At 44.6% G+C, this 13,686-nt stretch overlaps 1 protein-coding gene across 1 annotated transcript in view; it reads left to right on the plus strand.

The window, feature by feature from the left end:
* Nucleotides 1-2,115: 2,115 nt before the first annotated feature.
* The window catches only part of sin3aa (SIN3 transcription regulator family member Aa), a 42,586-nt gene continuing 31,015 nt past the window's right edge, over nt 2,116-13,686 (plus strand). The window contains exons 1-4 of the mRNA XM_056281447.1: nt 2,116-2,165; nt 6,097-6,331; nt 7,098-7,280; nt 13,405-13,511. Coding sequence (XP_056137422.1) covers nt 6,128-6,331; nt 7,098-7,280; nt 13,405-13,511 — 494 coding nt within the window. The 5' untranslated portion in view covers nt 2,116-2,165; nt 6,097-6,127. The remainder of the gene's footprint in view (nt 2,166-6,096; nt 6,332-7,097; nt 7,281-13,404; nt 13,512-13,686) is intronic.

Here is a 13,686-nt window from a genome sequence, read left to right on the forward strand (position 1 = left end):
CCCTTTTTAAATATGTCCAGAGCCTTCAGCATCTCAGGGTGAATCTCAACCACACCCGGCACCTTGCCACCAAGGAGCTTCTTAACTACCTCAGAGACCTCTTCCAGGAATATGGATGAGGCTTCCCCCGAGTCTTCCGATTCTATCTCCTCCACTGAAGACGTGTTAGCCGGGTTCAGGAGCTCCTCAAAGTGTTCTTTCCACCGCCTGACAATATCCCCAGTCCGGGTCAGCAGTTCCCCTCCCCGGCTGAACACAGCCTGAGTCAGGCCCTGCTTCCCCTTCCTGAGTCACTGGATGGTCTGCCAGATCCTCGTTGAAGCCAACTAAATTCCTCCTCCATAGCCTCGCCGAATTCCTCCCACACCCGAGCTTTTGCTTCCGTGACTGCTGAAGCCACAGCCCTTCTGGCCTCCCGGTACCTGTCTGCTGCTTCAGGAGACCCCTGGGCCAACCAAGCCTGAAAGGCCTCCTTCTTTCAGCTTGACGACTTCCCTCACTCCCGGTGTCCACCAGCGGGTTCTTTGGTTGCCACCTCAATAGGCACCAATGACCTTATGACCACAGCTCCTGCCTGCCGCATCTGCAGTAAAGGCTTTGAACACGGCCCACTCAGACTCCATCTCCCAAGCCTTCCTCGGAATACATGAGAACTTCTTCCGGAGGGGGAGAGTTGAAGACCTAAGACAGGGGCCTCTGCCAGACGTTCCCAGTTCACCCTCACTACACGTTTGAGTTTGCCAGGTCTGTCCAGCAGCCTTCCCCACCATCTGATCCAACTCACCATCAGGTGGTGATCAGTTGACAGCTCTGCTCCTCTCTTCACCCGAGTGTCCAAAACATATGGCCGCAGTTCTGATGATACGACCACAAAGTCTATCATTGATCCTCGGCGTAAGGTGTTCTGGTACCAAGTACACTTATGAACTACCTTATGTTTGAACATGGTGTTTGTTATGGCCAGTCCATGACTCGCACAGAAGTCCAATAACAAGGCACCGCTACGGTTCTGATCGGGGAGGCCGTTCCTCCCAGTCACGCCCCTCCAGGTTTCTCCATCGTTGCGGACGTGAGCGTTGAGGTCCCCCAACACAGCTCCCAAGATCACCAGGACACCCAAACCCCTCCAACACGTTAAGGTGGCGATTCTCAGATGGGTGAACAGGCACTCCTTTATTAATAATCTCAATAATTAAAGGCGTGAAATTCAGTAGATGCCAGTTAGGTATTTCAAAGCAAATTAAGGTAACTTAACAGCTCAACAGAATACCAATAAAAACTATTGACTTTAATGTAGAGATATGCGATAGGCGATATGTGAAATTAAATACCTCCAGGAGAGATCATTGACGTCAGTCAATAATGTTATTGTGCTGAATGGGAATTTCTTGTGTAGTCAGGATTTAAACATGCAGTACAAGAGACGATAAAAGTTAATAGTAAGAGCAGCTCACACTTAAACCCACATGTAAACAACGTGTATACCTTTACGTATGAAGGTATACGTATATAAATGAAGAGATGCCATTGCATATAACTCGTTGCAAAATTCATTAGTACAAAAAATGCTGTATTACATGCAGAGGGTCAAGACGGTAATAAGAATTGAATGAGCCAATTTGCTGCTGTACATTTTTCAACTTAAAAACAAATCAACCTAGTCAGCGTTTCCAAGAGCTTTTTTACATCTTTCTAATTACACACCGGTCACAACATCCGTCCATTATCTAAACCGCTTATCCTACACAGGGTCGCGGGGATGCTGGAGCCTATCCCAGCAGTCATTGGGCGGCAGGCGGGGAGACACCCTGGACAGGCCGCCAGCCAGCCAGACCACCACAGTATAACTACTTAATATCCCAGGAGTGATGGATGCTTGGGAAGATACGTATTAAAGGCTTGGTGAGGCGATGTATCACCAGTTTACGCTCAAACAGAGGTAAGAAGTCATTTGCACTTGGAGAATAAGGTCGTGAGGCCGGAGGGGTGAGTTCTTACTCGGTGGATGGAGACTCCGCTGCCACACCGCAGCCCTCCGTTTTAGCGGGTGATATTTAAATGGAAATGACGTAGTGGGTAGTCTGCGCCAATACTGACGGAGAGGGGGGGCGTTTCCAACTATTTTGTTACAAACACGAATCCGGAGTGAGGAGTCTTTTTCCTGGGTATGTAACAGCTGCTTAACTCAAGTAATTTATCTCGATTTCCAACCCGTCGCGTAACAGTAGTCGTTAATACCGCGCGTTACGCGTCGCCCTGTCTTATCGCAGATTTGTGGCAGATTTGCACGTAGAAGCCAAAGAAACAGGCGCAACAGACCACGGGTGATCGCCAAAGCCAAGCTGTGTCGTATATCGGTTTAATAAAAAAGACTACATGTGGCGTGTGAAATAACACATATGGAGTAACGCTGCCTTCCGGGAGTCCAAACGTCTGTCTGCAGTGTGCAGTGTGTGTGCAGTGTGTGTGTGTGTGTGTGTGTGTGCATGTAGCGTGCTTGCAAATGGATCGGTAGGGGGAGGGAGTTGTTGTGCTGAGACGGGTTTACAGACATTTTACTCGCAATATTCATGTAAACAAAAGAACAGCGTTTGTAACCCGTGTGCGCGCCGCCCGGCTCGCCGGAACGGGGCTTCGTCCGCCGCTGCGTTGCGGGCCGTTCTGAATGGCGTGGTCGCTCCCGGTCCTGCAGACGCGATAGTTCCGTTCGGTTTGACTTTGGCATTGTTTAGTAAGGGCACCCGGATCGGGTCGTGCCGCTGAGCGAAAGATGCGATGCGAGCCGCCCGGGCCTACTTCGCCGTGTGCACTCGTGTTTGTACACAACTGGCGTCCCGGCGATATGAACCTATTTGTTTGGCCAGCTTCTTTTACATGGAGAGAGAGAGATGAGAACAGGTCGGACGACGGGTGATCTCTGCAGCCCTTGGCGCGTTTTGTTTCTTCGTGCTTTTTCATAAAACTTACAACAACGTCTTAACATTGACCACCGGACCGAGCTGATACTCTGCGGCGTTCAGTGTGTTTATAGTCGGTTGCAGAGCCGCTCGCTTCGGCATGTAACGAGTCCAAGCGGAGGAATATAGTGTTGAACCTACGCCGAAGGAGTGTGGATGGAGGGTTCGTGCATAACCGGAGCCGCGGCTGACCCGTCGCTGCCGAATGCGAGTCCTGCGCTGTGGGGCTGGAAGGAGGAATCCCGGGTTTGGGTTTCAGCTCCGCCTCTCGTGGGCGACGGTTTATTTCGGAGGGTCCTCCTTGTGGGGCTTTGTAAGAGGAGTCTAAGGCGCTGAATGGCTGCAGCGCAGAGGAGAAGGAGGGGCGTACGTCTCTCTAGAATCCCGCCCACAAAGTCACGTGGTCGCTAAACTCCAGGAAGTGGGGAAAGCTGCAAAATGCAGGATAAAAGTGACAAAACGAACGCCAAGATGTTCTCCGTTTAAACAAGTCTGAGCACAGAACGAGTGATTTTACACCGCTCTTAAACAAGGGATCGCTGCAAAGGTGTACTTGTGTGTTGGGGTATAACGCGCTGGCTTCGCGTGTTTTACCTCCTCAACTTTAGACGGAGCCGTCTCCCGTCCGTTACTAATAAAAGGTTCGGCTCAGTAAACCCAAGTCGTTGTTTGGTTCGTCGTGCTGCTGCGGATCCGCTCGGTTTCACCGCTATTGTCGCGCTTCAACTCAAATGGGTGTGCAAGTGGGCCGTCCGGGAAATCCGTGACTGGCATTTGGTGTGCGCAATCCGATTATTGCGGAACGCCCCTTTACGGCTCCTCTCCTCACAGCGGCCAATAGGATCTCAAATGGGGCGGGGTCAAGTAGTGAAGCCACGCCTCTCGTATCCAGCTCGTTGATTGTTTTCCTCTCAGAGATTTTCACTTTACTGTCCGGATCACGGCTTATCATTTTTAAAATTGATATAAAAAACAAAAAACCACAGATAAGTGGTTAATCACACACACATCTTCAATATATTCGATGCGGATCGGTTGGTTGAGAACTTAACTGAGGTGAAAATCAGGGAATAATCTTCGGAGTTCAGCTGGTTGGAGGGGGTGAGTCCAGCTAGACCCATTCAGAGGGCTAACTCTAGCTAGCCACTGTTAGCTTTAGGTTTTTCTTTTTTTTTTTCAAAAACAAAGAGGGCTCTCTCCATTCATTTCCATCTTCTCCAGTCGTAACTAGCCCCAGTATGATAAGTAGGTAGGTAGCGTTGGGTAAAATCGTGCGCACCGGCAGCCGCGGACTGGAGTGCTAGCGCGTTTAGCAGCATGTGCTGCGGCGATAGACTCGTGTTGTTTACATGAGCTAGCGGCTAATGCTAACGCTAACCTGCCATCAGCAAACAAGTCAGTCGGCAAGGTAACCAGCATCTCTGTCTGATTAATTCTTGGGGAGGGCTACTAAACCAGCTAAACGGCAAACCAGCGCTAGTTCACACTTGCATAATCTGTTGCTATGAAACAGTGAAGTGTAATTGGCAGCCCACCTGCGTCCCGCCGCTCTGAATGGCGGCCGGGGAGACTGCGGCGTGTCGGAACTCGAGGTCGGTGCGCAGTAGGCCGCTCGACCAACTGGGGACAGTACTAGTCCTGTGGGTAAAGAAAGCTGCACATACAAAGCTGGATAGATAAAGAAGTATAAATACAAGGACTGATCGCTAAAGATAAATACAAAGATGGATAGATAAAGGAAGATAAATATACAAATATAGATAGATAATAAAACGCCGTTGCTACCCGGGGAGGGTTTATTTTGCACGGCAGCAGGACGGTATACAGTAATAGAGCTAGAGTACGAAACCTGAACTGAGATACGGCAATAGAAACATTAACCATTTGCAAGTTTAAAAGACTCGCCAAACGTTCCAAACAATATTGGTCTGCTCAACATGCACTTTGTTGTGATAGAATGTAATAAATAGGAAGAGTTGTCGTATAAACGAGGCATCAACTAACATATGTAAATGTTAGTAATAAGACATGTGCATGGTAAAACCGGAAAGTGATACCTGCTTTGAGGCTGAAAACCTTTAAGTGACAAAATGCATTTAGAGTCAAGCCACTGATTGTTGACTACTAGCAAACCACGTCGGTCTCAACAGCACTACGCTGAGCAGGAGGGAATAAGTAAATTGCAGCGGTTTCGCTCTCCAGCGTTGTAATTAGTTGACTTTAAGCTGACATAACACTGGATGCAACTCCTTTGTACTGGAAGTGTTGGAAGCACTCATGTTGGTGAATATGGGAGTTTCAGTTCGAAGTGTTTGAAATGTCAAACATGGTTATTGTCTTTTTGTAATTTAAGGCTTTATGTTCTCTTGCTGGACAGCTTTGCACTCTCATTCATTCAGTGCCTCAATAGTTGTTGCTGGCAGGAGGAGTTGGAGTGACAGGTGTCCACGTTTCACCAGCATCTGTAGTGGTAATTGAGAGTCTGTAGATTAATTTAGGGTTTACATGTTGTGCATATTAAATTTGAAATATTATGTAGTGATAAGTAGCGTTTCTAATGTGCTGGAAGAGGTTATAATGTTACATCTTTAATTTTTAAGGTGACCTGCTTGCTTTAGCAACAGCATGATACTGTCAAGTAAGTTAGTTATACGAACTTTGATGAGAAGTGATTACAGGTGAGCAATAAAGTGTTTATCCACATAACTATTCCTTATCCAATTCTGTTATTACTATCCACAGTCTGATTATTTCTTAATCACAAATCCAGCTCCATCACAATAACTTCCTAACTCGCAAGATTCCAGTGCTAAAATCTAATTGGTCCCTTATAAATTGACTTCTTTCTTCTCCCTGGCTTCCATACATGAGTTAGTATGTCATACTTTTGCTGTCTGCTCAAGTTAACTGATCCTTCTCAATGCAGTAGCTCTCTGGGTGTCTGTGAATGAAAACATTCTCAGACATCTCTCTGGGTAACATTACATTCATAAAGGTTCACGCTAATGAAAAAAAGAATTTCAAGATTGTCAGATATTTTCTATGAAATGATTGCCTCCCACCAACAAGCTGATTTTTTTTTTTTTTTTGTGGATGATTCCTCAGAAAAATCGGTGTTGAATGAGCTGTTTCTCCATAGGTCTCTCATCTTTCATGAATATGAGTTCATAATGAAGCGCCGGCTGGAGGAACAGGAAACGGTATTTGCATCTCAGCAGCGGCGTCTCCCGGGCAACGCCGAGGCTTTCCAGCATCGTGTCTTGGCCCCGGCCCCTGCCCCAGCCCCGGCCCCGGCACCAACCGTGTTTGAGCCGGTGTCAGACAACATGCAGCCCACGGCAGGCGTTCAGTACTCCGTCCCCCAAGGATATCAGGTAAACAAAGGTCAACATCGAATGAGGTCTTGTGTGTGCTTTAACTCTGTTCTGGGAAGTTGTGGGTGTTTGATTAGTTTAGGTCACTTGGAAATGAGACGACAATTTTAAAACAGTCACAGCTCTATGCTATGGTTGAAGGTCGCTTTCTCTCACTTCACTAAGTGACTGACTCTTTGGAGACCAGATAAGTCCACTTGGCATACTTTGGGTGGCTCTTAAAGTGGCTCTTATTTTTAACATTTTGAAAGATCAGTCAGGTTTTTGCTCTAAATGTTTTGAATCCTAAAGCAAGATGGCATGTCTGAGTCATGAATTTACTCAATGGGGAAAAATTAATAGGTTTTTCCACAACAAATCATATAGCTTAAGGTCTGTAGTCTGCGAACGCCTATTAGATTTCGTCATTTTATCTTGTGATATAAAATCACATACTTAACCTTTATTTTGTAAATTCTGAACTATAAATGGAGGATAACAAAGCCAAGTTTATAATAAATGGATAACTTGCACATATGCACTGTTACAAAGATTTGCTTCATGTTAGTTTTTCCACTTTTATCAATTACGCACTGGAATGATTAATACAACGCTATGATTAATAAAAAAAAAACTGAAAATCAGTGATATTTCCCTTTTTAAACAAAGCCGCATTCATAGTTCCCATAGAGGTGAAAACAACAGAACAGAGTGGACCTCGGTGTTGTCCCTGAACTGCTCCATTCATCAGGGTTTGTGTGTTTCATTATGGTCTATGTTCTCTCAGGTCCCCACCGTGACCCAGAACAGTGGGGGACACGGGCACACCTCAGGCCCTGCCATCCACGGAGGGTCCCACCACCACAGCCCGGCAGTCCAGACCCATGGCCCGCCTGTAATGGCAGGGCACAGCCACACGGCAGCGCCCCCATCCTCGGCACAGGGCCAGCAGCAGTTCCAGAGGCTCAAGGTGCGCTTTGATAGATTGCTGTTATTCACTGTAGTTAGCGTCCAAAAAGTAGCCGTGATAGTAAACATTTTTATATTTCTTTATTTTTTTTTTAACTGTGGTATCAAAGCCTTGTTTGTTGTCTACCTAGCTACCTCAGTATCAAGCTCGCAGACACAAGACATCCAAATTAGACACCCAATTTAAGTGACACAAGACAAGACATCCAATTTAAGTGAAAAATTCAATTAAAACATTTCATCATGCAGGGACAAATTTGGTGATGGAATAGTAGTGAAAATGTAAATGAATATCATTACTTATAAACTGTTAGAGCCAGGACAGGAACAGACTTTTCCCACTAACAACAGAGATTGGATCTCTAAATTCAACAACAACTTGGACTATTTTAACAGGTCACACCATGTTTTTATAATGAAATATTAATTTTTTGTAATCCTGAACTCTATCAAAGCATGCAAGACAATGCCAATAGAAAGATAGTGGATACACAGCAGATTTACGGACATCTGCCATTCTCTTAACTCTTCAGAGATGCTTACTGGAAGTTTGATTGAGCATTTTTTCAGACGTACCGCTACTTCCATGACACTTCTTTATGAGCTGTGTCAGTCTTCCTCCCCTAGGGTGAGCAGGGTATAAGTTGACGATGTAGCGCAAACCGTGATGTGATTGGTTGATGTGAATATCGGGGGGGGGGGGGTAAGCTCACTGTTAAATTTGTCTCGATCGATCAACAAATGTGAGCAAATCCACATGATTTGATATTCACAATTGCAGATTCCATCCATCCATCCATTATGCAAACCGCTTATCCTGCTGTCAGGGTCGCAGGGATGCTGGAGCCTATCCCAGCAGTTATTGGGTGACAGGCGGGGAGACATCCTGAACAGACCATCATAAAATGTAAAGATGTTATTTAGAATAATTTGATTTAAATTTAAAAACATTTGTAGAGACGCACCAATCAACTTTTTTTAAGTTCCGATTCTGATACCTTAAATTGGATACCCGCCAATACCAATACTGAACGATACCAAGACCAGAGCTCTTTTTTTTTGAATATTATTGTTGGTGTTGTTGTTGATGTTGGTATTATGTGTAAGGTAACCCGGGGCTGTAGTAAACCACACACCACTTCTTAGTAAAAGAGCAAAATACATACAAAAATGTATTAAATTTAAATTTATTCCAAAGCCGTTTATTTCACCTGTAGTTTAAGTAGGCGTCACATACAAACAGGTGTAGAAGTGCAAATTGCTGTGGCAACTTCTTTAATGTGTTAATTGACTTAAAGAGTCAAACTGCTTTTTTTCCTCCCCAAAATAATTCAATATTTTCTAACTAAAAGACCTATTCTGTAGTCATTCCACATTACAATGCCAGAAAGATTAATATTTTTTTGTTGGTGAAAGACATAGAACAGCATCGACTAAGTGGTAATCTTTAAAACCAACTGGAGATCTGTTGGTCCTGACTGACCTGGTGTTAAGGTATCCGATGATATACATCCTGTCTAGCCCGGCACCACTGACCCTGTTCCATGTGTACTAGAGCTGTGTACTGGGGAGAATCTGTCGATACGCTACGTATCACGATACAGGGGTTATGATTCAATATATCGTGATACTGTGAGAAAGGTGATATATTGTGGTGTCATAGGCCTGTGTTCTTTGTGCTTATGCTACTTCCTGCCTCAGTTTACGTTGTTGGGTTGGAGTGGAAGAGTCAAATTGCTGAAGATAGATTACAACACTGTTATCTAGTGGTCATGGGGTTACACACAACACAACATGTTTGTCATGAACCTTTACATGTAACCCATTAAAAATTAATGTAGTGGTTTTGAGAATCGATATAGTATCACAAAAGATAATATCGCGATATTCCAGTGTATTGATATTTTCTTACACCCCTAACAGTTACTTCGTCATCTACGGCCATTTCGTCTTTTCTGAACTACTATGGAGTTTAAGAGACTCCAGGTTCACATCAGGAGTTCGACGTTAATGTTTTTTTTCCACTTGTCGGGCAAGTGGGTCAGAAATCTACTTGCCTGAAATCAATTCTTACTTGCTCCTATACAAATTGTTTTATTTATTATCCATTCCATCCATCCATTATCCAAGCTGCTTATCCTGCTCTCAGGGTTGCGGGGATGCTGAAGCCTATCTCGGCAGTCACTGGGCGGCAGGCGGGGAGGTACCCCGGACAGGCTGCCAGGCCATCACAGATTATCAAAGAACAACAAAGACTACAGTTAATTGTCATGTTTAATCACACAGTGTGTCATAGATGCGTAGCAACAAACATTTTTGCATATTGAAAATGGTATGATCCGTCCGTCCTTCTCCCCAGAGATGGACTCATTAACTGTGAGTGATTGAGTGAGTGAACTTAAGCGTGTGTGAGTGAGTGAAAGAACAGGCTGTAGCAGATGCTTCGCATCTAAAAACCTAATGAAACCACACAAATACAAATCTTAATTACACCGAAGTGCTCTCTGCCCTACTGACAGCCATCTTTGTACAACACGCTCCGCATCAAAATTGGCAATTGCTGGCCCCTAAATGCTAATGTATAGCAGTTTCCACAATATATCAACTGAAAGGTTACTCCTGTCAATCTGTTTTGCTGCGCTTCATGGCACCGAAGCCACACTCACAGTCAGTGGTGGATAGTGGGACAGGGTTTTTCCTGCATAGAGAATTACGAGGCGGCCGCCTCTGTCAAATCCCGTCCCGCCTCCAGCTCTTAACAGGGGTCTTAATGAAAAACACTGTTTACTACTGAGTGTTGCACTCGGTGGATTTGTCATTTTTAACTGCAGTTGTGGCATTACGCCGTCGCCGACGTGGTGGCGCTGTATCGTAATCAGCACAGTGCACCTGGAAAAGCGCCGCGAAAACTGCCAAAGAGGAAAAAATAGCTGCAATTTTCCCAAGTTTCCAGTTGTGAAAAGTGTAAATTAAAGTAAAGGCTTTTATGTTATTTATGTTCAACTACACTGCAAGAGGGCCCATGTGAACTTTAAATGACAACGATAGCTTATGTTACATTTGATTTAATTTTAAACAACTTTGCTGTTAAGTGTGTAAATTAACACAATACAATTTACGTTGTATTTAATTTAATGTTGAACAGCACACCTTTATTTTATTTTTTTTAATAAAATATGCTTTAATGTGAAAATTGTCATTTTCTTCAATCATAACATTATTAGAACTCCTAAAATATGTTGCTTGTAAAAGAAATTTTTTTTGCTTGAGCCAGTTGAAGGCATGGTACACATGCACGTGTGTGCGCATGATCAGGACAGTACCACCTCCGCCTTAATTTGAACCAGGAAAAATGCTGTGGGAGCACGAGGATCAGCTCAACCTCCATCAACAGGTTGGGGAAGCTCTGCAGCCTATCAGGGTCTATTAAAAAGTCTGCCCATACCTTGCTTTGTTGGACCTGGGGCAGCGTTTTCATCACCACTTTTGCGATTGGCCACTCCTGGTGTCTTGCCTGACCCTTGTCACAACCCACCCTATCCAGTATGTCAGCAAAGTGGTCTGTGATGACATGGAGATGGTCTGCTCCGTAACTGGCCAGGTCTGCCTTCTCTGCAGGCCGCTCCCTTGGGTCCAGCAAACTCGCAGCTGCCGGAAGAATCTTGTCACTCTTCAGGTCCTTGAAACGGCTCCTCATGCTTTTGATGACTGCATCAACTTCCACAGACAAGATGGTGGAAAGTGACTAGGAAGGCAGCCAGTATGAATAAAGCCTCCTACAGACTGTGCGATTTGGGCCGTCTCAGATGAAAGATGACTAAACGTGGCGATATCTTTGGTCGTGGCTCCAAAACGGTGGTCCTACGTCGCACTGTGAGACAGACGGTTCAAAGATGGCCGTTATTATGGTCTCGCGACCGCAGACAACCTGGAACAAAAGTCTGACATTGTCAGAAATTTAGGACGACCATCTCACAATGTGACTGCTGCTACGACCTACGTCTACTAACCAACCAATAGAAATGCAGCACGAAATGACTCGCTATCAACGCCACGCACAATCTTTGCTGGCGCTAAACACAAACAAACACACTGTTAGCTTCTGTGACCCAAATGATTCAACAAAATGAGCAACATCCATCCCAACTGTCAGGGTCGTGGGGATGCTGGAGCCTATCCCAGCAGTCATTGGGCGGCAGGCGAGGAGACACCCTGGACAGGCCGCCAGGCCATGATATTCAACAAAATGCGCTAAAACAAACAACAAAATGAGCTGTGGCGACTATTGAAAGGACTCGATTCCTGCTTGGCATCATGTTGCTCTACCGTAGATTGATTACGCGTGCTAATGCAGCACGCACGCTGATGATCGTACATCATCATCATCAACCTTTATTTTAATAGGCAAGTTAATTAAGAGCAAACTCTTATTTACAATAACGGTCTATGTTGGGGGTAAGTGCCCCCTAGGGGAAGGGGATGGGGAGTAAAATAAAGAGAGGTAAAAACAAAGAACAGCAGTGACATGAAAGGCCAAGTACACAGATGTGGACCTCACAATCAGTACAACAAAACATTCATAGTTGTCATACTTACGTGTGCAGAGGAACAAGGCTGACATATAGCAACAGGTAAGACATAGCACACACGTTCACGCACAGTAGAGCAGTAGCAGCAAATATGGAATAACCCAGGAGTTGGTTAATACATGTAAGCAGTGGTGGCAACATACAACACATCCAATGGCAACATACAACACACACATAAAGCATTAATGGTATTGGCAGCATACAGTATCTGCAGGATTAGACAGTGGACAGTTAATTACAGCAGACAGCACAATTAATGGGACAGTATAGCAGGCAGTACCCTGCAATTCAGTGGGGTTTATCGTCATACAGTCTACATACATCAAACTTGATGTCGTACCCAAGTTTATTAGATCCATATTGCACAGTGTGGCTTGCAATAAACTTATAGGATTGCTGAAACCGCACAGTCTGTAGGAGGCTTACGACTAACGTTGTCCTTTAAAAAAATGCTTGATGTAATGAGCTGCCATCCCAGTGCCCCCAGTCTTACTGGCCGTGTGCTGAGCTGATGTGACGTCAGAGTATTTACACAAGACGTCCAGGAGATTTCGCTGACACCTTAAGGTTCAACGTTGTCATGTGTACTAGAATACAATGAAATGTTTGTGCTCTGGCTCTTTCTGCCTTAACACAAGGGACACAAGGACATCCCAGAAATAGACACACCGACACCATCCCAAAAAAAGACAACGCTACAGACCCACATAGCCTATGTACACAATGAATTTATACATTATATACATATTATACAGTACAGGATAACACAACAATGTAAGGTGCATATGAGTGCATCAGCTGTTCAGCAGCCTGACTGCCTGTTGTGAAAGAAACTATTTCTGAGACGGCTGGTGTGTGATTTGATGCTCCAGTAGTGTTTTTTTAGAGGGAAAGAGTGAGAACAATGTGAGCGGGGTGGCTGGTGTCCTTAATGATGTTTTGGGGTTTCCTTTCACAGCGAGTTGTGTATTATGAAGTTTGGTAGTTCCATGCCAATGATTTTTGCTGCTGTCTTGACAGTCCTTTGCAGCAGTCTGCAGTCCTTCCTGAGCAGTCAGGTTGCCAAACCACACTGTGATACAGCCTGACAAGACACACTCGATGGTACTGCTGTAAAAGTTCATAAGAGTTTTTGTACTCATACCAAAACTCTTGAGATGCCTCAGAAAATACGGTCTCTGCTGTGCCTTCTTCAGGATGCAATACGTGTTGAGAGACCATGTGAGGGTGTCTGTGATGTGTAACCCGAGAAATCTAAAGTCCCATAATTTACATGAGATCCTCCATGATGAGGACAGTCTGACTCAAAACTAACTTTCAGAGATGTATATATCCAGTTTCTAGTTTTATATCCATTTTTATGAGCTCTTTATTTTCACTCATTTACATGAATCATTATTTTTCAGTATCTTCTTTTTCCATGGGTTTACTTTTCATGTAATAAGGCTGAGCGACCAATTTTTATGCCCCCCCCCCCAGTCATTGTCTCAGGCTGGCGAATCTGTCATCAACCTTCTCTCTTTCCCTTGCCTAAAGGTGGAAGATGCTTTGTCTTACTTGGACCAAGTGAAGTTGCAGTTTGGCAACCAGCCTCAAGTCTACAATGACTTTCTGGATATCATGAAAGAGTTCAAGTCTCAAAGGTAAGGTCACTTAAAGTTAGCATGAGGTATTAAGTTTCATGTACAGCTCCTTACCCACATTACAGGTAGGACAGTCAAGGTAGCAGTTATCACACTAATCAAATATAAAGAAATATTTCGCCATCTTTTCTAACTGGTTGCAGATGTATGGGGGCAGTGTTTGACACAGAGGAGC

The sequence above is a fragment of the Lampris incognitus genome, chromosome 6 (genome assembly GCF_029633865.1).
Source record: "Lampris incognitus isolate fLamInc1 chromosome 6, fLamInc1.hap2, whole genome shotgun sequence".
Lineage (NCBI taxonomy): Eukaryota > Metazoa > Chordata > Actinopteri > Lampriformes > Lampridae > Lampris > Lampris incognitus.